Consider the following 25,303-nt stretch of genomic DNA (forward strand, 5'->3'; position numbering starts at 1 on the left):
GCAGGCAGGCAGGCAGGCAGGAAGGCAGGAAGGCAGGAAGGAAGGAAGGAAGGAAGGAAGGAAGGAAGGAAGGAAGGAAGGAAGGAAGGAAGGAAGGAAGGAAGGAAGGAAGAAGGAAGGAAGGAAGGAAGGAAGGAAGGAAGGAAGGAAGGAAGGAAGGAAGGAAGGAAGGAAGGAAGGAAGGAAGGAAGGAAGGAAGGAAGGAAGGAAGGAAGGATCTCCGTTTTGCATGTAGGTGAATCTATAATGTGAGCCTCTAATGTCAATTGCCATGGTAAGCTCTTCCATGACCCACAGGGCCTTTGCTTCCTGCCACTTGGAAGGATGGATAGGGACAAATGCTTTTAATAGAAATAGCAGAGTGGCTAGTCATATCTTCCTATATAATTGATAACTTATTCAGGAATCTTAGCTAAGGATTCACTGAGCTGCCATCAACTGCTTAGGAGAGTTTTTGGACAATAAAAGCTATGAAAAGTCAAGTCATTATAGAATTACTGCACCTTCAAAGGTTAAGAACATAAGAAACTGTAGCACCAACAACTAGGGTTTCCCCATTGCCTATAGAATAAACTCTTCCTCTGGCTGGAATTCTGAATTTTCCTGTACTTTCCTGCTATACAGATCCTGGGCTCCAACCAGACTAATTAACTCACTGTCCTTTATTTATATCTTGGGTATCCTCACCTCCATACCATTTTCCATAACCCTCCCTACTCCTTCCTAAATACATGTACATTCTATTGTCTTTTTAAGGCTGTGAAATTGGACCTGACTACTCTGCCCACAGTAAGCCCCCTCTTCTTCCTCGTCCTCCTAGTGGATTCTCAGCAGTATGTAGCACAAGAGCTTGCAAAGTGTTGGTACTAAATAAATATTTATGGATTGATTGTTGATTAAAATGCCTGGATTCAAGGGCAGGCTACCCTACACTCAGATAATCCTGACAAAAGTGTATTGCTCCCTCCCCCTTATGTATGAGATACTGGCATAATTGGACACCAAGGTGGACCACTGGTACATGCTACCCTCTATTATAGATACTATAGTGTTCTCACAATTAAGAAGAGAATTCACTGAGAATCTCTCTCCAAAAGGTAAGACCTTCAAGTGCAAATCCAGAATGATTATTTTTGATGATTGAGTTATGGCATAGTGAATGGAGTGCTGAATTTGGGAGTGCTGAATTTGCAAGTCAGGAAGACCAGGGGTCAAATGCCAATTCATACACACTAGCTGTGTGATCACTGTCAAGTCACTTACTTTATCTATCCCTCAGTTTCCTTAACTGTAAAATGAAGAGGTTGGAACTAATAGCCTCCAAAATCCTTTTTAGCTCTGAATCTATGATATTATCATCTTAAGATAATTCCAATCTTAAGATCACAATAGGGGTCTATGCTAATTTTATAGTTCCATAGATATTGCAGATATGGAATAAGCACTAAATAATTCTAATCATTACTAGTTGTTGTAGTTCTGCAGGACATTCCTCTTAGCCAGATAGTGTGCTGGGACCCTTTCCCAATGGAGGTTCACAGTGAAATTCAATAGGGACCATGGAGACCAGTTCTATGGTGGCAAATAGCTATTTGATTATCATGCTAGTCTAGCTTCTGGGCTATTGTATGAGAATTAAGAGTTAAAAGGAACTTTACGGGGGCAGCTGGGTAGCTCAGTGGATTGAGAGCCAAACCTAGAGACGGGAGGTCCTAGGTTCAAATCTGGCCTCAGACACTTCCTAGCTGTGTGACCCTGGGCAAGTCACTTGACCCCCATTGCCTAGCCCTTACCACTCTTCTGCCTTGGAGCCAATACACAGTATTGACTCCAAGACAGAAGGTAAGGGTTTAAAAAAAAAAAAAGGAACTTTAGAAGTCATTGTCTAAGATTCCCGCCCCCCCACCCCAGACTCCCTTTTAAAGAGAGGAAATTAAAGCCCAGAGGAGTTATGTGAGGAGGTAAGACCCAGGGTCTCCAAGGGAGTAAAGAATAGAGATAGGAAACTAAGTCCAAGATTCTTTCCCCTACAACACACTTTCTCTCTGATGTAGACATCCCCTTAACCTATGGCTCTTCCCAGTCTTAAAAGTAGCTACCACAAAAAAAAGGGGAAACAAAGAATGAGATTTTCTGTTTCAGATGAAACAAGGTAGAGAGTGGAGAAAGTGGGTACTATCTACCTATAGGATGAAAAATATCAAAAACTCCTGATCAAAGGTAGACCAGTTTTTTTGGTCTATGTTTTTCAAAGAGGTCCAGTGACATTAAAGGTGATATCTTGGCTCACACATGAATTGGATTCAAGTGAAGCAAAGTTGTACCAAGTCATGAGCCTCACTCTCTTCCAGAGTCATCAAAGCCCAGTGTCAAGACAAAACTCAGGATGGCTGGTGTTGGCCTGGGATGCTGTAGATGACTTCGGCATCTTCAATTTCTGACCATACTTTAAACACTCCACAGTGCTTGCTTTAGCCACTTACACAACCATTGAACAAATTGTTCTCATCAGCCCATTCTATTAGGGGAGGTCTTCACATGCTTGGGGTGGCATTCCCTTAACCTACCATTGGGTTTGTGGCCCACTGGTTACCTTCAGTGGGTCTGTGGTTTGTTGGATACCTCAGCTGAATTTAGCCTATCTGCCAAAATGGTTTTCCGAGGGTATGGTTGCTGGGCATACTGTAGCTTGTTAGAGTCACAGTGAGAGTTGGATGACACCAAAGGTGTATAAGCAGCCCTGGAAAGGGCCTGGCAAGTCTCACACCAGGGATGCTAGTCCTCATTGAACATCCTATGACCTAAACAGAGCCAAGATGTCTTTTCTCAGTGGATGCTTTCTTTCCTTCTGAAAAGCATTTTGGTAGTGAGATCAGTGACATAAAAGGGAGCTCCATCTTCTGTCCATTATTGCTGCTGCACCCACAGTGAAGGAGGTTACAAGTTAAAAGTGCTCATAATGCCTGCCAGAAAGAGATCTTAAGAGCAGAGATTTAGGGCATGAAATGACCTTAAACATTATCTAACTTAACTCCTTCATTTATAGAAGAGAATATCAAGGCAATAAGAACTTCATTAACCTGCCTAAAGTAACACTAAAAGCTTGGATTTGAACGCAGTCCTCTGACTTAAAATTCAACATACTTTTAACTACAACATGGAGAAAGGAGGATGAAAACAGTAATTAATAATCATAATAGCATTTATATAGCACCTTAATGGTTGGCAAAGCACTTTACCAACTTTACCTCATTTTATCTTCACAATTATCCTAGGTGGTACATGCTGTTATTATCTCCATTTTACAGATGAGGAAACTGAGGCAGGCAGAAGTTAAGTAGCCTTCCCAGAACCACATAGCTAGTAAATGTCAGAGGCTGGATTTGAGCTCAGGTCTTCCTGAATCCAGACCCAGATCCACTAAACCACCAAGTTGCCACCCAAAAACACTGTCCCCCTCCTATTCATGACACAAAGAACTCTTGGCATTTTTACTGGTTGTCTCCTATGCCTGGAATATTCTCCTTCCTTGTTTCTACTTCATGGCTTCCTTCAAGTTTCAGCTTAAATTCTATTAGAAACCTTTAATTCTAATGCCTTCTGTCCAAGGCACTGCCATCCATCTCCAACTTTCTGGTGCATGTTGTTTACCACTCCGCCTACAGCCCCACTTAAACTGTTAAGCTCCTAAGAGCAAGGACTGGTTTTGCCTCTTTTTATATTTCTAGTGCATAGTATCATACGTGACACAGAGAAGATGCTTAATAAATGCTATACTACTTGACTTTTTGAATGCCTCGATAAGTAACTGCCAATATCTCCTCTTTTGACCTCTAAGGCATGGGAGATTTCACTGGCCTCTTATAGTTATAGCTGTGGCTACAGACCGTGGAGAATGAAAGACCATACACGACCATACAAGCTTCGGCTGACCTTTGGGGGAAAAGAGACACTAGAACATCCATCTCCTGTATCTGTTTCTGGATCAACACTGACTGTAGGAAGCTAATTGGTTCTCTAAAAACAGAAAAAATGGGGTGTTCTCTTCAGATTTACTAGTACAGAGTACGTGTGTTAGTAGCACTCACCTTGTAAGGTACCAAACAAGATAATATTTGCAGATGTGCTTAGCACAGGCCTGGAATATAATAGGCACTCTCTAAATGTTTACTCTCTTCCCTCTCCCCCAGTACAAAGTTTACATGCGAATCACTCCCCTGTCCTGAGGATAAGAACCAAAAGTCAATATATACTCCTAATACATAGGTATAGGGCAGGAAGAGCCTCTCTACTAGTTGAAGAAAGAGAGAGACATAGAGATTAAGAGATAAGTCCAGTTTGTTTTAAGTAGATTCAATTTTTTTTTTACTCAACTGATATGCTAAATAATATTACTGTTCAATTAAAAGCAGGACATTAAGCTTGAAAATATTGATATTCAGGGCAGCTAGATAGTATAGTGGAGAGAGCACCATGCCTGGAGTCAGAAGTATTTGGGTTCAAATCTGACCTCAGACACTTCCTAACTGTGTGACCCTGGAGAAGTCATTTAACCCTGATTGCCCAGCCTTTGATATTCTTCTGCCTTAGAACTGATACTAAAACAAAAGGTAAGGGGAAAGGAGAGGAGAGGAGAGGATTGCTCTTCTAGTTTCAAAGACTACAACTGGACTCCTAAACTATAGATATTAAATTCATATTCTTTCTAGTTTCCACATAACCTATAGTTAGTGTTAATGTCTTAAACTAGTTATAATATGTATTTCAAAGACAATACTTAGTATGATTATCAGTTGATCTACTAGATACAAAATTATATCTAGAGTTAAAAGGTCCTAGGTTCAAAACCAGCCTCAGACACTATCAGCTGTATGACCCTGGGGATATCACTTAACTTCTGTCTGCCTAGTTTCCTTATCTGCAAAAAGGGGATAATAACAGCATCTACCTTCCAGGGTTGTTGTGAGGAGAAAAAAAAATATTTGGGAAGTACTCTGAAAACTTCAAAGTGCTGTATAAATGCTATGATGATGATGATTAGACTGGACAATTTTATTTGCTATGTTTTGACTAAATATTTCTCAATTATCAATAAATCTCAAAGAACCACAAAGAACAAAAATAGCTTCACACAAGCCTTATTTATTTAGGAGAGTGCCTACTCTTGAAATTCTAGAAAAGTTGGGCCAAGGTGAGAGAATTCACATTTAAGATATATCTTTCTAGAATCCTGTGACTGAAAAGGATCTTTGTTATTAATTACCTCATTCTGCAAAAAAAATTCCTCGTTAAGTTTCTTCTGTTCTTCAGTGAAAACCAATGAGATGAGTTACAGGAAGATATTGGGCTCCTTAACAATGGAAGTCTTCAAGCTGAAGCTGAATGACTTTCTACTGGAAGTATTATACACAGCACTGTATACTGTTATTCTGTGATTTCATGACACGGTGTTATTTGCTTGACCTTCCTTTTTTAGTAAATGGAAATCTTGATTCAGTTTTATATGAGGAGAATGGATAAGGATATGGTAGAAAGAGAAAATTAATGACAACTACCGTCCTGATTCATAGAAGGGCTATATAAAACCTACCCCACATCAATATCTAGCCTGAATGACTATGTAGCACAAAGGTTCTTAACCCTTTTGTGTCATGACCCATCAGCAGTCTGGTAAAGCCTATAGACTCTTTTTCCAAATAAATCTATAGCATAAAATACATAAGATTACAAATTTAATTGATTCTATTAAAATCCAGCTATTAAATTATTTTACCAAATAAGTTTACAGACCCAAAATTAAGAACTTTTGAATAGGGGTAGCCAGTGGATAGAGAGCCAGGCCTAAAGATCTTGGGTTGAAAACTGGCCTCACAATGACAGTAAAGGAAAATAATAAAAGTTGGAGGGGATGTGACAAAGTCGGAACACTAATGCATTGCTGGTAGAGTCATGAATTGATCCAACCAAGGCAATTTAAATTATGCCCAAAGGATTTTAAAAGAATGCATGTCCTTTGATTCAGCAATACCACTACTGGGTTTGCATCCCAAAGATATTTTTTAATGGGAAAAGTTCTGTTTGTACAAAAAATACTTATAGCTGTACTTTTGTGGGGACAAAAAATTGGAAAATGAAGGAATGTCCCTTGATTGAGGAATGGCTGAACAAATATGATATGGTGATATATGATGATGATGGAATACTATTGTGCTATAAGGAATGATTAACTGCTTGATTTCTATAAGAACTGCAAAGACCTCCAGGAATTGATACAGAGTGAAAGGAGCAGAAACAGGAGAACATTGTACAGAGAGACAGATACACTGAGGTGCAATCGAATGTAATGGACCTCTACTAACAGCAACGCAATGATCCAGGACAATTCTGAGAAACTTATGAGAAAAAATGCTGTCCATATCTACAAAAAGAATTGTGGGAGTAGAAATCCAGAAGAAAACACATGATTTATCACTTGTTTATATGGGCATATGATTTGGGGTTTTGGTTTTAAAAGATTACTCATCTACAAAAATGAATACTATGAAAATGGGATTTGAGTGATAATACATGTATAACCCAGTGAAATTGCTTGCCAACTCTGGGATGGGAGAGGGAAGAGGGAAGGAAGACAACAATAATCATGTAACCACGGAAAAAAATTTTTTAATAAAATTAAAATTTTAAAAACTGGCCTTAGATACCTTTTAGATGTATGACCCTGGGCAAGTCACTTAACCCCCATTGTCCAGTCCTTATGACTCTTCTTGCCTTGGAACTGTTACTTAGTATTAGTTCTTATGAAAGATAAGAGTTTGAAAATAGAGAACTTCTGCATGGTGTAATGAATACAACTTAAGTCAGCTTTACTTCTAGAAGTTAGGACCAATGTTTCCTTGACAAACTTCTTTGCTCCCATCTACAACATGGGGAGGCTTTACCTAAAAAAGAAGGCTATTTGCCACCAAGGTCTGCCAGGCCTCAGCTTTCCTGATACACTTTTCTTCCCTGTCTTGACATGCCAATCCCCACCACTACTAATACCACTACCAAAAAGGAGTGAGCCCAGGACAAAGCTCCCCCTAGCACCTATTGGCTTCCCTGACATAGTTTCCTGGTCATCTTGGGCCTAAACACTTAATGACTGAATAACTTGTGTGTTGAAGAATTCCACCAGCAGAGCTCACTGGCCGCTATTACTCATCCTTTTTTTAAAAATATTTTTTATATCTTTTACCTTCTATTTTTGAATTCATACTAATTATTAGTTCCAAAGCAGAAGAGTCATAAGAGCTAGGCAATTAGGCTAGGGGTAAAGTGACTTGCCCAGGATCTCTAAGCTAGGAGATAACTGAGGCCAGATCACCCATCCTTTCCATTTGGGGGGATTTATTTCAAGACTATATTTGGAAAGACAAGAAAACAATCAAGTTCAGTGTAAGGTCACTTCTGGTACTTACTTTGAGATTTTCACAGAATCATCTGCCCATCCTCCTTGTCGTCGAGCTGGCTTTGGTGGGGGACCCTGCAAATAGGAAGGGAAAAAAAGAAGACTTGACTCTGACAACAACTTGTTTGCCCATAGTTGACAGAACCAAAAGCATTTCTTCAGGATGAAGAATTTAACTAATGCAAAAACTGTAATATCAGGATTCCTACTTTAACTCTGTTTTTGTTAAAAGTTCACAGAAAAACTCTTTCATAAAATATATATTGGCTCACTAAACCTGTACTGATTATTTAGGCAGAAAATAGTAAGTTGCAATGGAGCAATTGGAAAACTCAATTTTAAGACTTAAGAATATGAGGCCTAAAAATATTCAGTGACTATGAATAACACCTAAGTAAGTGGAGCAAAAAAAAACAAAAGTACCAACCACTAGGACTGAAAAGTAGTTTCATTTTGTTGTTGTTGTTGAATAATCAAGATTAAACTAGTAAAATATTTAGAGCAAATCAATTAAAATTAGTAATAAATAGTAAAAATAGTAAAGTAATAGTAAAAACATTAATTTTTCTAGTATTTAAATATTTATCACTATTTCACTGTTTTAGAAATGTCAATACTCCTTCGGTAAATGCCTGAAATGTTAGGCTCATTGAAATTTCCTATGAATTGCTCAAAGAATTCTCTCCAAACTAAAAAAAAAAATCTATTGATTAAAGCAAAAGCTTAAAATCTAGAATTGCTTCTTAATAGCCCCCAACTTTCCCTTATACGAAATAATAAAACCAAAACCAAGTTGAGCAAATTCATCTGAGACTGAAAAGGCTCTCTTTATGGTTTGCTATTTCTTAATAGAAAGTATACTTTCATAGCCATTGTCTGGAGTCAATGTTGGATAATTTTTGTATTTGATCTAAATTCAATTGTTTCATCACATTGTTATAACTATTCAGTCTATAATTCTCCTAGTTCCGTTTAATTAATTAGTTCGCATTAGTCTTCCCATAATCATAATTCTCTGAATTCCTCCTGTTTGTTATTCATAAGACTGTAAACTCCTGAGGACAGGCACTGTCTTTTGCCTCTTTTTATATCCCCAGGACTTAGTACAGTGTCTGGCACATAGTAGACATTTAATTAATGCTTATTGATTGATTATGGCACACAATCCTTAGTTACTTTCATATTGTGGAATGGCTGAACAAATTGTGGTATATAATGGTAATGGAATACTATTGTGCTATAAGAAATGATGAATGGGATGATTTCAAAAAGAGCTGGAAAGACCTCCAGGAACTGATGCAGAGTGAAGTGAGCAGAACCAGGAGAACATTGTACACAGTAAAAGCAATATTGTACAATCATCAATGGTGAGTGGCTTAGCTATTCTCCTAATGACCCAAGACAATGCCAAAGGACTCATGATGAAAAATACTATCCACCTCCAGAAAAAGAACTAATGGAGTCTGAATACAAATGGAAGCATATTATTTTTCACTTTATTTTCTTCATGTTTTTTAATATGTTCTTCCTCTACAACAAGACTAACATATAAATGTTTTGCATAGTTGCATACATATAATCTTAATCAAATTGTTTACCATCATAGGGAGAGAGAGAATTTGGAACTCAAAGTTTCCTAAAACAAATGTTAAAAATTATTTTTTACATATAATTGAGAAAAACAAAACATTATTAAAGAAAAAAAAGCAATTGCTTCATAGAAGGAAAAATTCCCTAACAATTCAAGCTAACCAAAACTGGAATGAGCTGCCTTGAAAGGAATTTCATAGGCTTTTGGGATGGAAGGGATCTTAGAAATTTCCCAGTCCAAACCTCTCATTTTACAGATGATGCAAGCAAAGCTCAGAGGAATGATTCCCTCTCATTGGAGGTCTTTGAGCCAAGGCTAAAAGCAGTTGTCAGAGATGCTGATGAGGCTGTTCTTGTTCTGGTTTGAACTGGAAAAGATAAATTCTCATTTCCCTTCCATCTTTGAGATTCTGTGATTATCTAACTAAATAGGGGTACTGTGTGGTAAAGATCATTACAACTTAGGAAGGAAACAAGCATTTGTTAAATACCTACTTCATGGTCAGCACTGTGCTAAGTACTTTATAAATATTATCTCATTTTTTTAGGGTTTTAGAGAGTTGGAGGACCCAGAGAACAAACTGAAGCATATTTATTTCCCTTCTTTATTTTTCTTTCTTTTTTTCTCATAATATGGCTAATGAGGAAATGTTTTGTATGACTTCTTATATATATAATGCATACCATATGTCTAGCCTTCCCAATGAGTGTGGGAAGGGCTAAGAGAGGGAGAGATTTGGAACTGAAAATAAAAGTAAAATTAAAAAAATAAATTTAAAAACGATTATTTCATTAGATTCTCACAACAACTCTTGGAGGCAAGGGCTATTATTATCCCCATTTTATAGCTGACAAATTGCTGAGGCATAAGAAAATGTGCAGGATCACACAGTTAATAAATATCCATGATTACATTGGAAGTCTTTTTTGTTTGATGGCATTTGCCATGGGCAGTTAGGTGGTGCAGCGGATCAAGTGACAGATCTGAAGTCTGGAAGATGAGTCTTCCTGAGTTCAAATCTGGCCTCATACACTTACCAGCTGTGTGACCATAGACTAGTCATTTCACCCTGCTTGCCTCAGTTTCCTCATCTGTCAAATGTATTTTGGAGGGGGGCAATAGACCTTGGGAGATTAGGAAAGGCTTTATTTATGTAGAAGGTGGTTCTTTGGCTTTATCTTGTCCTACGCCCTCAATTAAGCTTTTCCAAACCTTCTCAACCCTTATTGGAATCCTTACCCCAGTTTTGAATGCCTATTGCCGTTATTCATCCTTTGAGTGCCTAGAGTAGCCATTTCTGAAGTTGTTCATTGGTTCCAGTCAGACTCTCTACCTGATCCTATTTGGGGTTTTCTTGATAAAGATATTGGAGTGTCTTTCCATTTCCTTCTCCAGCTCATTCCTTGTATTTTAACTACTTTATATCTCTTTTATGAGCATCTAGGTAGCTCAATGTATAAAGCAGAAGGTCAGGAGTCAGGAAGACCTGAATTTAAATCCTATCCTCAGATTCTTACCAGCTATATGACTCTGGGCAAGTCATTTCACCTTGTTTGCCTCAGTTTCCTCATCTGGAAAATGAGCTAGAGAAGAAAATGGCAAATCATTCCAGTATCATTGCCAAGAAAACCCCAAATGGGGTAACAAAGTCAGATATGACTGAACAACAAAAACATCAGGTTATATATATATATATAAACTTTATATTTATAAGGTACATGCACTTTGTATGTTCTTATTATCTGTCTCATTAGAATGGAGACTTTGGAGGGCAGCTAAGTGGCTCAGTGGATTAAAAGCCAGGCCTAGAGAGGGGAGGTCTTGGGTTCAAATCTGACCTCAGACACTTCTTAGCTATATGACTCTGGGCAAGTCACTTAACCCCCATTGCCTAGCCCTAAGAGCTCTTCTGCCTTGGAACTAGTACACAGTACTGATTCTAAGATGGAAGGACAGAATGTAAGCTCCCTTGAGTAGGGATTGTTTCATTCCCTAGTATCTGTATCCCCAGCAGGATCTTGCACATAGTAGGTACTTAACAAATACTTGATGGCTGATTGATTTGTGAGGAATGTGCTTGAGTCTTAGAGTCAGGACAAAATGTGTGAGTAAAAAATAATTAAAACAAAAGAAATCAACCTGCTACTGAAATACAGGGGAATAATCTCAAGCAACAAAATGGGAAAACAACTTCCAAATTTGGCAAGCAATTCCCAGGTAATGTTCCCAAGGCTCATTAAAAAAGGATTCTTAAGAGGTACATCACTGAAACAGACAGAAATAGGAAGGGGGTGACAGCAGCCCTTAGGCAGTGCATCCCTCATGTTCTTTCTCGAAAGCCAGAGTCATGACTAGGAGTGTGGGAAATGAGCATTGCCTGCCAGTGGCCGGTGCCTGATGGAAGGAGGGGGCAAGACCCTGCATAGCTCCGTATGAGAAGCAAAAATATTCATTCTCCAAAAATAAACAAGGAGCAGGAATGGTTGGGAGTAAAGACATGGAAACACATGACTAGAGGCTAGGGTCCCAAAATACCAGGTCTCTTCAAACAAGATCGTGTGAGAGGCAGAAGGAAATTCAGGAAAGAGAATCTTTATATGGTCTCATCCGAATGGGCCAGGATTCAACTATCTGGAATCACCATGTCATACAGAGTTCTTCAGGGACCAGAGGTTTTTTCTGATCTTTATATGGTTCCCCCAGATTCTTAAAATGCCAAGACAGAAAAGATATTGTGGTGCCAAAAAAGGAGTCTTTTGAGTTTGGAAACTTCTCATACACACCAGAAGCCCTCAAAACTAGCCCTAGAAAAAACCTATGATAGCTATCAGCCAACAAATGAGTTTCCACCTCCACTCCTGGTATTCCTATAGCCATTAAGAGCCTGGTTCAATGAAGCATTCTGAATGGCACAAATTCCCAACATGGATATTTAATTAAAGCAAGATCCACATCATCCTGATATACAACCTCAACAGCTCTATGAGGAAGATGTTCTACATTGCCAAACATAAACCACTCAGTGGAAATAATGCTCCTTCCAGGAAGAGAATTTTCCTGACCAGGATAGCTCAAGACCCTTAACTCGAGAGCCTTGGGAACAGAACAGTCTCCCAAACCCCTGGACCTCCTTCTATCCCAGATTTCACAGTTATGCTTGAGGGAAGTAATCACTGGGGAGTTGGGGTGGGACAGTAATAACTATGGATCAAATTTCCAATAATAATCAGGCACAAGAATCCTGGGAGTGGCAATAACCCCCAGAACACCATTGCTTTTTCCAGCCCAAGCCTCATAGGTATTATCCAGGGAATCTCCAACAGCGATACCCAGGGCAGGCAAGTCAACTTTGCTGAAGTAGCAGGGCTCCCTACAGGAGAACCAGGATGTCTCTGACTGTGTCAGGCAAGTCACTACCACTGTCAATTTGACCAGCAAATTGACCTGGGAAATAGGGACATTAAATAATGACATTAAGGAAGAAACATCTGCTTGGTTCCTGCACCCCTAATGATTATGGAATTTTTCCATATGACCTGCAAGTGAAACATTCTATTTGTGTTGTCTTCCCCCTTGGAATGGAAGTTCAATGAACAGGGATTGTCTTGTTTTTCTGTTTCTATCCTTAGCACTTCAGCATAGTTCTTTGCATCTAGTAAATGCTTAATAAATGCTTTACTCATTCATTCTAGGTGTATGAAAGTCCAAGAAGAAACACTTTTAGATCCTGTCAAAGAAAATATACATTCAGTTCAACTTAATTCAACAAACTTTTGCTAAGTAAGCATGTACTGACATGCTAGGCACAGTGCTGGCTTCTGTGTATGTGTGCACATGTGTGTGTATATATATGTGTGGTTATGTACACACCTACTAATCCCCATTGGACTGTAAGCTTCTTGAGGACAGAATTGTTTTTGCTTTTTATGTCCCAAGCTTAACACAGTGTTTTGCACATTTGTTGTTGTTGTTGCTGGGTTGACATAGTCATGTCTGAGTCTGCATGATACCGTTTGGGTTTTCTTGGCAGAGATACTGGAATGGTTTGCCATTTTCTTCTCCAGTTCATTTGACAGATAAGGAAATGGAGGCCAATAGGATTAAGTGACTTGCCCAGGGTTACACAGCTAATATGTGTCTGAGATTCATTTGAACTCAGGAAGATGAGTCTCTGACTGCAGGTCTGGTGCTCTATCCACTGGACTTGCCCCTACTTTGCACATAGTAACTTTAATAAATGCTTCATTCATTTATTTCTTCATTCATTCATTCATCCATTCATTCAAGGAATATGAAAGCCCCCAAAGAAATATGTTCAGACATCATAGAAGGAAAATATTTATTCAATTTACCAAGTTTATGCTAATTAGCACTTACTACATGCCAGGCACTGGACTAGCTTCTGGGTATATTAAAAAAAAAACAAAAACCCAACACTATAATTTCCATTAGAATACAAGTTTCTTGAGGGCAGGAACTGTTTTTGCATTTTATATGTATTCCCAGAATTTGGCATAGTGCCTGGTACATAATAAGTGCTTCAAAAATATCTGTTGATCCATGGATTCATGAGAATTCCCTGCCCTCAAGTACTTTCTACAGATAGAATATGGCACACACAGAAATACGAGGTAACTTGTAAATAGAGAGAGTGCTCACTACTAAGGGGATCAGGAAAGACTTTTGAGGAGGTTGTATTTGAGCTAAATTTAGGAGACAAAACTCAGGTGCAGCTAGGAGGCTTAGCAAATAGAGTCAGGCTTGGATATGAGAAGTCCTGGGTTCAAATGTGGCCTCAGACACTTCCTAGCTGTGTGACCCTAGGCAAGTCACTAAACCCCTATTGCCTAGCCCTTCCTTACTGCTTTTCTGCCTTAGAATCAAGGGTTTGGAGGTTTTTTTTTTTTTTTTTAATGAGCTGGAGAAGGAGATGGCAAACTACCACGTATCTCTACCTAGAAAACCCCAAATGGGGTCATAAAGAATCAGACATGACTAACATGACTGAATGAAAAATAAAATTATAATAAAACATAGCAAATGACATTTTTTTCAAACTCTTACTGTCCATCTTAAAATCAAAACACTGTGTATTGGTTCAAAGGCCTAGGCAATGAGGTTATGTGACATGCCCAGGGTCACACAGCTAGGAAATGTCTGAGGTCACATTTGAACCCAGGATCTCTTACCTAGGCCTGGCTCTCAATCCACTGAGCCACTCAGCTTCCCCCTTAACATAACATTTTAAAATTAAAACAATATGCAACTGACAGGGATCTTTATGAATGTCCTTCCTCCCCATCACCAACCCCTAATATGCCCCCCTACCTCCACCTTCCACAACTGTTTCTTTTTGAGTTTGACCCAATGGATGTGGAGGATGGAATAAAGAGGGGAAGCGAATGGAAATAGGGAAACCAGTAAGGAGGGGATTATATGGTTAGGGTGGCACCATGTACCATGATGGTGACTATATGAATGTAGAGAAGGAGATGGATATGAGAAAACTGGTAACTGACTAGTTATGAGACAGGATGGGAAAAGTCAAGGAGGATTCCACTGGTTGCTAACCAAGCATCTGCTTTTCAGGTTTTCTGTAGTTGTTATTTGTTTTGTTTTGTTTTTAAAAACCCTTATCCTCTATCTTAGAATCAATGCTGTGAATTGGTTCCAAGGCAGAAGAGGGGTAAGGGCTAGGAAAGTAGGATCAAGTGACCTGCCCAAGGTCACACTGACCTCCCTGCCTCTCTATCTACCGAACCACCATGCTGCCACCTGGCTTTTCAGTTTTGATTTTTAAAAAGTTCAGGCCCTGATTCAAAATCTTTTCCCTTAAAATTTGCTTTATCTCATAAATAAAGAAAACATTTACTATGAATTTGGAGGTTTTTTTTTGTTTATTTTCAATGAAGTTTGGTTAATGAAAAGTGATGTACCGTCTCAACTGGTTATTGAACTCTACATAAAAGTAAACACTTTCAGCCAAAGCAGACATATGGAAATAGTCAATTTGGGACTATAAGGAACAAACTCAGATCCCAAGGACCCTGATGAACAAAAGAAAAGAATCAGATGCCAAAATGATAGTTGTCTGCAGTCACTGACTGACTCAGAAACTAGTTCATTTTACATTTGTTATTCTAAAACGCCATCTCTCCTTTCATATGGATACATACATAGGTACAACATCAGAGTTCAGGGGCAGTTAGGTGCCTCAGTGGGTAGAGAGGTAGGCCTGGAGACAGGAGATTCGGATTCAAATGTGACATCAGACACTAACCATTTATGTGACCCTGGGCAAGTCACCTAACCCCCAATGCATAGACCTCAACACTCTTCTGCCCAGAAGCAATACATAGTATTGATTCTAAGATGGAAGGAAGGTAAGAGTTTTGTTTTTTTGTTTTTTTTTTAAATAAGATTTAAGCAAATAAAATAAAAAATAGAATGAGGGCTGAATTTGCTAGTTCTCCTATGTGGTTGGCCACATTCCTCTCTTACTATGTAGTCTTAAGAATCAGAAAACAATTCTTTAACCAAAATGTCTGCCTGATAGACCCCTACTAAAAGCAGAAGCTAATGAAGATCCCCACTAGTCAAGAAAAGTTAAAAAAAAAAAAAGTAAATTCCTCTCTCTGATTTATCTTAACTTACTAAGAACCAAAAGATGATTTTACATATATAAGTAAATATGGATTTGCAAGCAAAGAATGCCAGTAGGCCTGCATGGTGAAGAGGAGAGAAAACTAGATTGTGAATTCAGAGGGGATTCTGGGTCTAGCTCGGCTGCCAATTTGCTATGTGCCCTTGGGTAAGCCACTTGCCTCCTCTGGGCTTGAGGAAGTGGACTTAATCTCTAATAACACATTTAGGTTTAAAATTAAATGACTCTGGGTATTAGAAACATCTTAGGCCCAAAGAACAGACAGAAGGATGGGAAGTATGAAAGATACTATAGTGTCTTAATATGATTTTAAATTGGTGACATGGCACTGGGAGCAGGAATTAGGTGTTGAGGGGGAGGGAAGGCCCCAGGAAGAAAATGAAAATAAGAAACCATGAGGATTTGATTAAGGGTGGAGGAGCTACTGTATGCTACTTGACTGGAGACAGGCAGCCAGAAGAGGTTTAAAAGCAGGGTGTAACCACCAAAAGAAATTTTTCCACTAGGTCGTAGTGGAAATATATGAAGTTAAATTCATTTATTTAGGAATTAGAGAGACTGGGTCAGGAAGCTCTCTGTAAGTCACAGACCTGGGGAGGATTACTACTCACACATTAGAAGTTTCTTGGGGACAAATCCCAGGCTGAACTTCACAAAACAGAAGGGACGTTGCTTCCTCCTTTGTGGAGATGTGCTATTTCCTAGGCTAAGTGATAAATCCTCTCAAAAACATAAAAGTGTAGTCCTAGGCCTAATTTTTGCTTGCTCAGCAACTGGAAGAATTGGAAGAGAGAGATGTTTAACTAGAGTATGAGATGCAAAATAATGCTGAGGGAAAATTGTAAAAAGTCTTAATAAATGGAGGCAGCTGGGTAGCTCAGTGGATTGAGGAGGGCCAGACCTAGAGATTGGGGGGTCCTGGGTTCAAATTCAGTCCAAGACATTTCCTAGCTGTGTGACCCTAGGCAAATCACTTAACCCCTATCACCTAGCCCCTACTGCTCTGCCTTAGAACCAATACTTAATATTAATTCTAAGACCAAAAGTAAGGTTTTTTTAAAGCCTAAAAGTAGTGTTAAACTGAGTCACAATGGATTCAAAGAGCAAACTACCTATAAAGGCAATTTGGTGGCTCAGTAGATAGGAAGTCAAGAAATTCTCAGTTTAATCTTAACTGAGAACCTATTATGTGGCCCTGGGCACTGTCATTTAGCTTTTATCGGCCTCAGTTTCTTCAACCATAAAATGGGGATAAAAATAGCACCTATGCCCCAAGATTGTTGTATGGATCTAATGAGGTAATTTTTGTAAAGTATATAGCATAGTGTCTGGCACATAGTAGGCACTTAATAAAATCTTGCTCCTTCCCCATAAATTATTAAGCTTCATTATTCCCTATTTCTTGGCATTCAAAATAAGTGATATCTTCAGGGATTAGTGAAGGAATGGGTGCAGAAAACAAAGTGATGAGATCAGATTTTAAAGGAGACTTTTAATCTTTAAGGAAAATAGCAGGGCAAAATTACCAGCATCAGAACCCTGAGAGCTCAGCTGTTTGTAGGACCCTGGACCCATTCCATCACTGGGTTCTAACCCATATAGCTTCCTTGAAGATCTAAACTTTAAGGAAGGCAGGACCAAGTGAATAGAGGAATCTTGCCTCAGTTACTCACTGGGCAAGATGCAAAATGTACCGATGGGAACAATGCGGTTGTGATCATGCTTCTTCCAAATCAAAAGAATAACCCAGATGTCTGGCCCCATGACTCATGCAAAGGCGCTGCCAGCATTTTCTCTTAAAGAGACTAATCCAAAATTCCACCTCAATTTTGAAAATATTTTCTAAAATTAAGCCTGAATTTTCCCATTGTTTCATTACTCCCGTTGGTCTCCTTTAGGGCCATCTTGAATAAAGACTCTTGCTTCCTGGATTCTATACCTCATAGATATTTACTTGTGGACAAATACCATATTTCTCCACGTTCATTTCTATTCAGCCAAAATAAACATCCATTTAATCTTTCATCGTAGATCAAATCCTCTGGGCCTTTCATCCTTGTTGTGGTTCTTTGAACTCCTTCCAGGTTGTCAACATGTCTCTAGCTCTTATGTGGCCACGAATGCATACGGTACAGCTGATGTGAGTTTCCTAGTACTCAAAGAAGCATCATCTCCTACTGTCTAGGTTATGATGCATAGTCTAGACTTGTTGCTACTTCAACCCAAACCAGAATGGAGCAAGTTGGAAGTTGTAAGAAGTGGGTGATAAAATATGTGAAAACTCCAGGGCTTTCAGAAACCCAGTCCTGTATGGATCACTACAATGGGCAAAAGCAGAAAACTAATGGACACCAATAAGAAAAAGGACTGTAGGGGCAGCTAGGTGCCTCAGTGGATAGAGTTTCTATCCTGAAGATGGGAGTATTTGGGTTTAAACCTGGCCCCAGACACTTCCCAGTTGTTTGACCCTGGGTAAGTCACTTAACCCTCATTGCCTAGTCCTTCAATTTTCAGAGATGAGGGTTTAAAAAAAATAAAATTAAAAAAGAGTGAGGCTGTGCTAGGCTTTGGATTTGGGAGTGGCATGAAAGATATGGCAAAGAAGGTAGCTTTGGCCTTAGACATTTTCTAGCTGTATGACCCTGAGCAAGTCACTTTATTCCAATTGCCTAGCCCTTACTACCCTAATATCTTGGAAATGATACTTAGTATTGATTCTAAGACAGAAGGTAAAGTGTTTTGTTTTGTTTTTTTAAGAAAAAGAATTATAATCCTAAGAAGTAGGTCTGTCCAGAAATGGCACACCAGGCTCTGGGAACCAAATGAGTATTTCTGGACCCCTACCTCAAGTTCATGAGGTCATCTTAGATTGAACGCCACTGCCCCAAGACCCTCGACTACTCTAGAGATCTTCACCCACTCTTGACTCTATGGAGTAGAAACACTTTAAGGAGGAAGCCCTTGTAAGTGCTAAGCAACAACCACTGCCATAAAGTAGACATTGTGGGGAGAAAGTTCAGGGTCCTTGCTAGCCACTACACAAAGAGGTTATGGAAGGACAGGTACAGCACAGTTTATTTATCCACTCAAGAGGGTAACAAGCCTCATCAGTAGCTGATGTGTGTATGTCTCACAATTCTAGAGATGACAAGACTGAAACAGTTTGGGAGGGAAGGCACTATGATTAGTAGTATTGTTGTTTTGTGTCATGCCGACTCTTCATGGCCCCATTTGGAGTTTTTTGGCAAAGAAGTTGAAATGGTTTGCCATTTCCTTGTGCAGCTCATTTGACAGATGAACAGAGGCAAATTAAATTAAGTGACTTATCCAGGGTCATATATGCCAGGAAGTATTCTAAGGCCAGATTTGAACTAAGAAGATGAGTCTTCCTGACTCCAGATGCAGTGATCTATCAACTATGCCACCTCACTGCCCCCCAGTCCCTAACAAGTACTTAATAAAATGCTTGCAGATTGATTATCTATCCTTTCCCTTTTCACTTTCTCTGAAAATCTGACAAACATGCCATCTACATCTTTATCAAGTATATGAGAAAAATGTTTAATAGAAGAGAGCCAGTACTAGAGTCCTAGGCCACACATGGCTTCCCTCTAGGTTGATACAGATCCATGAATCAATACTCTTTGGGATTGGTCAGTCAGCCAGGTCCATTTCTCTCTACATAAAGTGAGCAGGTCATGGAATCTTAAAGAGATTTCAGGGATCAACCAAGACAATACCTTACAGAACTAACTATAGGTAGCAGATAGATCATCAAACCTGGAGTCAGGAGTAGCTGGGTTCAAATCTGGTCTTAGACACTTCCTAGGTGTGTGACCCTGGGCAAGTCCACTTGCCTAACTCTTGCCATTCTTCTATCTTAAAGATGTTATTAAGACAAAAAGTGAAGGTTTTAAAAAGAGAGAGAGAGAGAAAGAAAACTTCAAGTAGAGGTTCACAATCCATTTTGGGATAGGTCTAACTGTTTTGATGTTCTTTATATCGAAGTGAAATCTACTTCTCTACAACTTCCATCTTAGATATGTTGTGTAGGACAGGGTAAAACCAATCATCATGTCAATAATCTTCCTGTATTTCAGTTTCTTCATCTGAAAAGGGAGATAGGAGCATCTATTCTACCTGTCTTACAGGGTTGTTATACCAAATGAAATGGAATGTTTCAGATAAGACAATGTCCTTTCCAAATCGAAAACTCCAGATTGTGAATGTCAAATCACAAGACATTTCATAAACATGTTGTTATTGGTTCTATACACACTGTGATTGATGTTGAAATGAGAAAGATTTGGAACAACAAATTCACAATGACTATGACTGTCAAAATAACAATGGATAAATTGGGAAAATAACCACCAGAAGGAGAAAAAACAAAACAAAACAGCAAGATCAGGAGACATAGAAACAAAGAAAATACCTGTTAAAGTTAACACACTGTAAATAATCTGAAACTTGTAACTAATGTCTAATGTCATTTTCATTTAATTTCTTTGAATTTTTTGCTGATGGTTCCTGGGTAATCATGATCCTAATCACAGTAAGGGATTTAAGTAAGATCTACTGTAAGGATGCCTTAATGAAAAAGAAGAATCATATCCATGTGTCTTAATAGGGGATATAATGTTTGCTATAATTGAACTTTTTTTTTCTTCTCTCACTTTCACATTACTACAAGTTTTAAGAATCAATGTTAGCCAGTCTCAAAATTACAAGATATTTTTCTGCATCCAAAATCATTTTCTTAGTGTCAGGATCTCAGAGCTGGAAAGAACTTTGTTAGTCATCTAGCCCGATACTTTTGTAGAATCCCAGATCTGGAACTAAAAGGTACCTTCAACTCCTTCATCTTACAAATAAGGAAAATTAGGCCAAAGAGGTTAAATATTTAACCCAAGGTCATACAAATAGTAAATTGTATAGTCAGGATTCACAGGAGCAGCTAGGTGTTGTGGTGGATGTAGTGTCTGGCCTAGAGTCAGAAAGTATCATCTTCCTGAGTTCAAATCTAGTCTCAGGCACTTACTAGCTAGGTGACCCTGGTAAAGTCACTTAATCCTTTTGACCTTAGTTTTCTCATTTGTCAAATGAGCTGGGGAAGGAAATGGCAAACCATTCAAGTATCTTGGCCAAGAAAACCCCAAATGGGGTCATGAAGAGTTGGACATGCCTGAAAAATGACTAAACAACAGGATTCAAACTAGAGTCTAGTAACCCCACGGTCAGTACTCCGAGAGTCACACTCTTTCTATGAAATCAGAAGTGACTGTGGACAAAGTCACTCAGCTAGTTATTAAGAGTTGGAGTAAGAACTCAGATCTCCTTACTCCAATATCAGTACTCTCCTCTAAATCATCCTACCTCAAGAGTTATAAAATCTTCTAATCTGCAAAGAGATTAAAAAAAAACAACCTCAAAATTAGCTATTAGAATTGCCTAAAAATAGGAAATATGTGTTGTTATCTCTCCATTATTCATCCCCAAGACCCAGTACAATGCTCTACATACAGGCTGCATTCAGTAAATGCTGTGATTGAATAGCTATGCTATGAGTAACCTTACTAAAATTATATAACCTCTCTGCTGAGGTCTGTTTCCTCACTAGAAATAATGCTTTCCCCAACTTATTTCAGTGGGATGTTGTAAGCCTAAATAAACTCAAACATGAAAATTATTTTAATTCCATTCATTCACTTATTCTTTCATCTAGCCCCATGTTTTAAGTTCTTGTTTTGTACGAAGTATCATACTAAGCACAAAGTAAGATTCAAAGATAAAGAAGATATAGCCCTTGCCATCATAGAACTTAAAATCTAGTAGGAAGATGATGATGATGATGATTATTCTATGTGTAATAACTTCATAATACTTCAAAAATAATCCACGTCTCAATCATTTGTATTCCTTTTGCTAATGTGTATTGCAAGGACTATAACCTCTCTGAGGCTCAGTTTCCTCACCTGTAAAATGGAGGGAATGTTCTAGATGACCTCCAAAGGTCCTTTCCAATTATAATATTTTATGACTCACTCTTCTATTTAGAGAAAATGTTTGTAGAGGCCTTTCATGATATTCCAAAACATTTATCCTTTTGGTAGCTAGGTGGCACAGAAGATAGAATACTAGGCCTGGAGTCAAGAAAACCTTAGTTCAAATCTAGCCACAGACACTTATATGATACTGGGTAAGTCACTTTATTTCTGTTTGCCTTGGTGGTTTCCTCATCTATAAAATGGGGATATAATAGTACTTATCTCCTAGATATAATAGTATCTCCTACTTATCTCCTTATCTCCTAGATATAATAGTACTTATCTCCTAGAGTTACTGTGAGGATCAAATGAGGTAATAAATGCAAAGCACTTGACACAGGGCTTGGCAAATAAAAAGGGTTGCATAAATGTTAGTTATCATTATCATTACTATTACTATTGTTCTCAATTGCCCAGTTCAACTCTACACCAATCCTTGTTTTCAGAAAAAGTCACATAAATTTTACACATAAAAGTCAACAAGTAATTTACAAACTTTGGATAAGTTATAAAAATCCCACTCACACAAGGGATTAATTGACAACAATAATATATTAGGTATATAACAATATAGATAAGGGATCTCAAAAGTCTCAAATCAACTTAAAACTTTAGGGACACCGTGTGTGTGTGTGCACGCACATGTGCGTGTGCACAAGCACTCATACATGTGTGCACGCACATGTACACATACTCTAGTTTTCCTCCCTCCAGGGAGATTCAAAATACAATTATAAATTATATATATAGAATACAAGATTCTGACACCTCCATGACTGGATAGCATATTAGGAAGGCCAGGTTCACTCACCCATGAAAAGTTATTTGTCAAGGACCACATTGATAAAAGTCACCTAATTTAGGGGACAACTAGGTGGATCAGTGGTTTGAGGTCCAGGCCTAGAGATAGAGATCATGAGTTCAAATCTGGCCTCAGACATTTCCTAGCCCTAGGCAAGTAACTTAACCCCCATTTCTCAGCCCTTATTGCTCAATACACAGTATTGATTCTGAGAAAGTAAGGGGTTTAAAAAAAATCATTTACTTTAGGGATTGAGTGTTGTTGTTCTTGTTAAAAGGTCTGGTTTTGTTTGTTGGCTTAAGAAAAATAGAAATTTCACTGATGTACCTCTATATGAATGGAATACACAACACTTGATTAAATAAACATGAAAACAAAATACATCAGTTCTATATTATGATCAATTTAGGGAATGATAAAAAAGAAAGAAGTGAATGCAGAGTCTGGAAAGAGAAGGAAGACAACAAGCTGTAGACAGAGAGGGAGATAGATGCCAGAAGAGTACATGGGTTTATACAGAGAACACAAAAAAATTCACAGTGCAACACAGAAGAATCATATACATAAATATCTGGACCTAATAATACAGATTCAAAGAAAATAGGTACACCTGAAAGTCAGATAGTTGGGGTGAGATGAGCAAAACAGGGAAGGAGAAGCTTGGTAAATTTTATGTTAAATATCTCCATGGCACATGAGTCATTCATTCAGTATGCCATTTCACAGATATTTACTGAGTATGAATAATAGAAGATCTCTTCCCTTCCAGAATTTACAGCCAAGGTGGGCCATCACTGACCTCTGAAATACTGATGAACCCTTTAGCAATTCAAATAATACTTTCCACACAAGGAAACAATTTTTCTTTGTTATTTTCAAATCTCAAATGAAACTTTGACATTTTTTTCCTCATGCAATTCTAAAGGTTAATCCTATGTGAACATTCATGGAAGGTCTCCTGCATAAAATTGGGAAGGCTAAATATCCTTGAAATTGTCTTCTCATTTTTTTTTTCATTTTAGTTAGAACTCTCTAGACAGAAGGGCAAGGGCTAAGCAAAGGTTTAAGTGACTAGCCCAGGGTCACAAAGCTAGGAAGTATAGGTGGTCACATTTGAACCCTGGTCCTCCCAACTCCAGACCTGCTGCCCTATCTCCTATGCTACTCAACTGCCTCTTTCCTAATTTTCAATTAAATGAAGAATGGTTAGTATTGTACCAAGAAAAAGTTCTACCTTGGTGAAAATGTCTTCATCTTGTGGCTTTTGAGTGTGGTGAAAGAAAAGGCTTTAAAAGTCATTGTAATTTCTCATTCAGCAGAAATGAGGCCAGCTCTTGACTGTTGAGAACAGCTCTGTTGACTTAGATGACAATCAACTGATAGCTGGATAGCTAAGTAGCACAATGGATGGAGAACACCATGCCTGAAGTCAGGAAGACTAATCTTGCTGAGTTAAAATCTGGCCTCAGACTTACTAGCTGGATGATCCTAGGTAAATCCATTGGCCTCAGTTTCCTCATCTATAAAATGATCTGGAGAAGGAAATGGCAAACCACTCTAGTATCTTTGCCCAGAGAAACCCAAATGGGGTCAGGAAGAGACAGACACAGCTGAACACAACGGCTAACAATGGGTGGGTCTCCGAAACAATTATGTGCTTTAATCCCTCTACCAGATTCCCTAATTCCTCCAAGACTTATTTTCTTCAAGGAGGATGGCAATATATAACCATTACTTTTGAGCAGTAAAGGAGAAGAAACTTGGAAAATTCAAACAAATGCGATCATAACCAAAGCCTTTGAAGCTGAAAGGTTTCTGAGTCCCTTTCCATAGTTAGTGTTTCAAGGAAAAATCAAAGCACTGAAATTCCAATACAACAAAATAATCTAGAAAGTCTTCTGATATCTGTTGTGATCCGAAATGGCCTGTGACTGTTTAAATGATGAAATCTCCCTAGTCATTGCCCTTCATGCCCCTTGTAGCATTTTGTTCAAAACTCTTTTATATGCTTTCTGTGTATGTGTCAAAATTCCCCTCTTAGACTATAAATTCCATGAGAGCAGGAACTATATTATGTCTCATCCAAACTTGGTATGCCTCCCAGTGGCTTTTATAGTACTTGGCAAATGGTAGGCATTTAAAATATTTGTTTAATTGAACTGAATTAAATGATCTGAACCTGTGAAGATAGCTGGAAAGTCCCAAATTCATATTCTGATAATTTGTCCCATACTCTTTCCCTATGACTTCTGAAGCAACAGAGTAGTTCACAGGCAATAATAGGTTTGAATCATTCATCTACATTTGTCAGAAGTGGATTCTAGATGACATCACTTATTATCTTTCTAATTTGAAAAGACCTTTCTTAAGGATTTTTTTAGGTCACTCCAAAATTAAAATTCTGGCTCTTCCACTGGCAACTTGCTTCACCCTGAGCAAATGCCTGAACTTCTCTGAGCCTCAGGGTCTCCATTTGCACAAATAACTTTTTGTTGTTGTTATTCAGTCATCTACAACTCATCGGGGGTTTTATCAGCAAAGATACCAGAGTGGTTTGTCATTTCACTCTCCAGCTCACTTTATAGATGAGGAAACAGAAGCAAATAGGGTTAAGCATGAGGTCACAGCAACTCAGCAACGTGGGTTTTCCTAATTCTAGACCTGGTGCTCTATCCACTGAGGCACCAAGTAGGTAAGACTAAATGAAATCTAAGGTCCCTGTGCTTCTCCATCCCCAGCTCAAAATCTATGA

The 25,303-nt window shown here is 38.5% G+C and overlaps 1 protein-coding gene across 1 annotated transcript in view; it reads right to left on the reverse strand.

Annotated features, from left to right (window-relative positions):
* Positions 1-25,303, reverse strand: part of IFT43 (intraflagellar transport 43) — a 116,651-nt gene that overhangs the window by 73,165 nt on the left and 18,183 nt on the right. The window contains exon 3 of the mRNA XM_001374626.5: positions 7,458-7,522. Coding sequence (XP_001374663.2) covers positions 7,458-7,522 — 65 coding nt within the window. The remainder of the gene's footprint in view (positions 1-7,457; positions 7,523-25,303) is intronic.

The sequence above is a fragment of the Monodelphis domestica genome, chromosome 1 (assembly GCF_027887165.1).
Source record: "Monodelphis domestica isolate mMonDom1 chromosome 1, mMonDom1.pri, whole genome shotgun sequence".
Taxonomy (NCBI): domain Eukaryota; kingdom Metazoa; phylum Chordata; class Mammalia; order Didelphimorphia; family Didelphidae; genus Monodelphis; species Monodelphis domestica.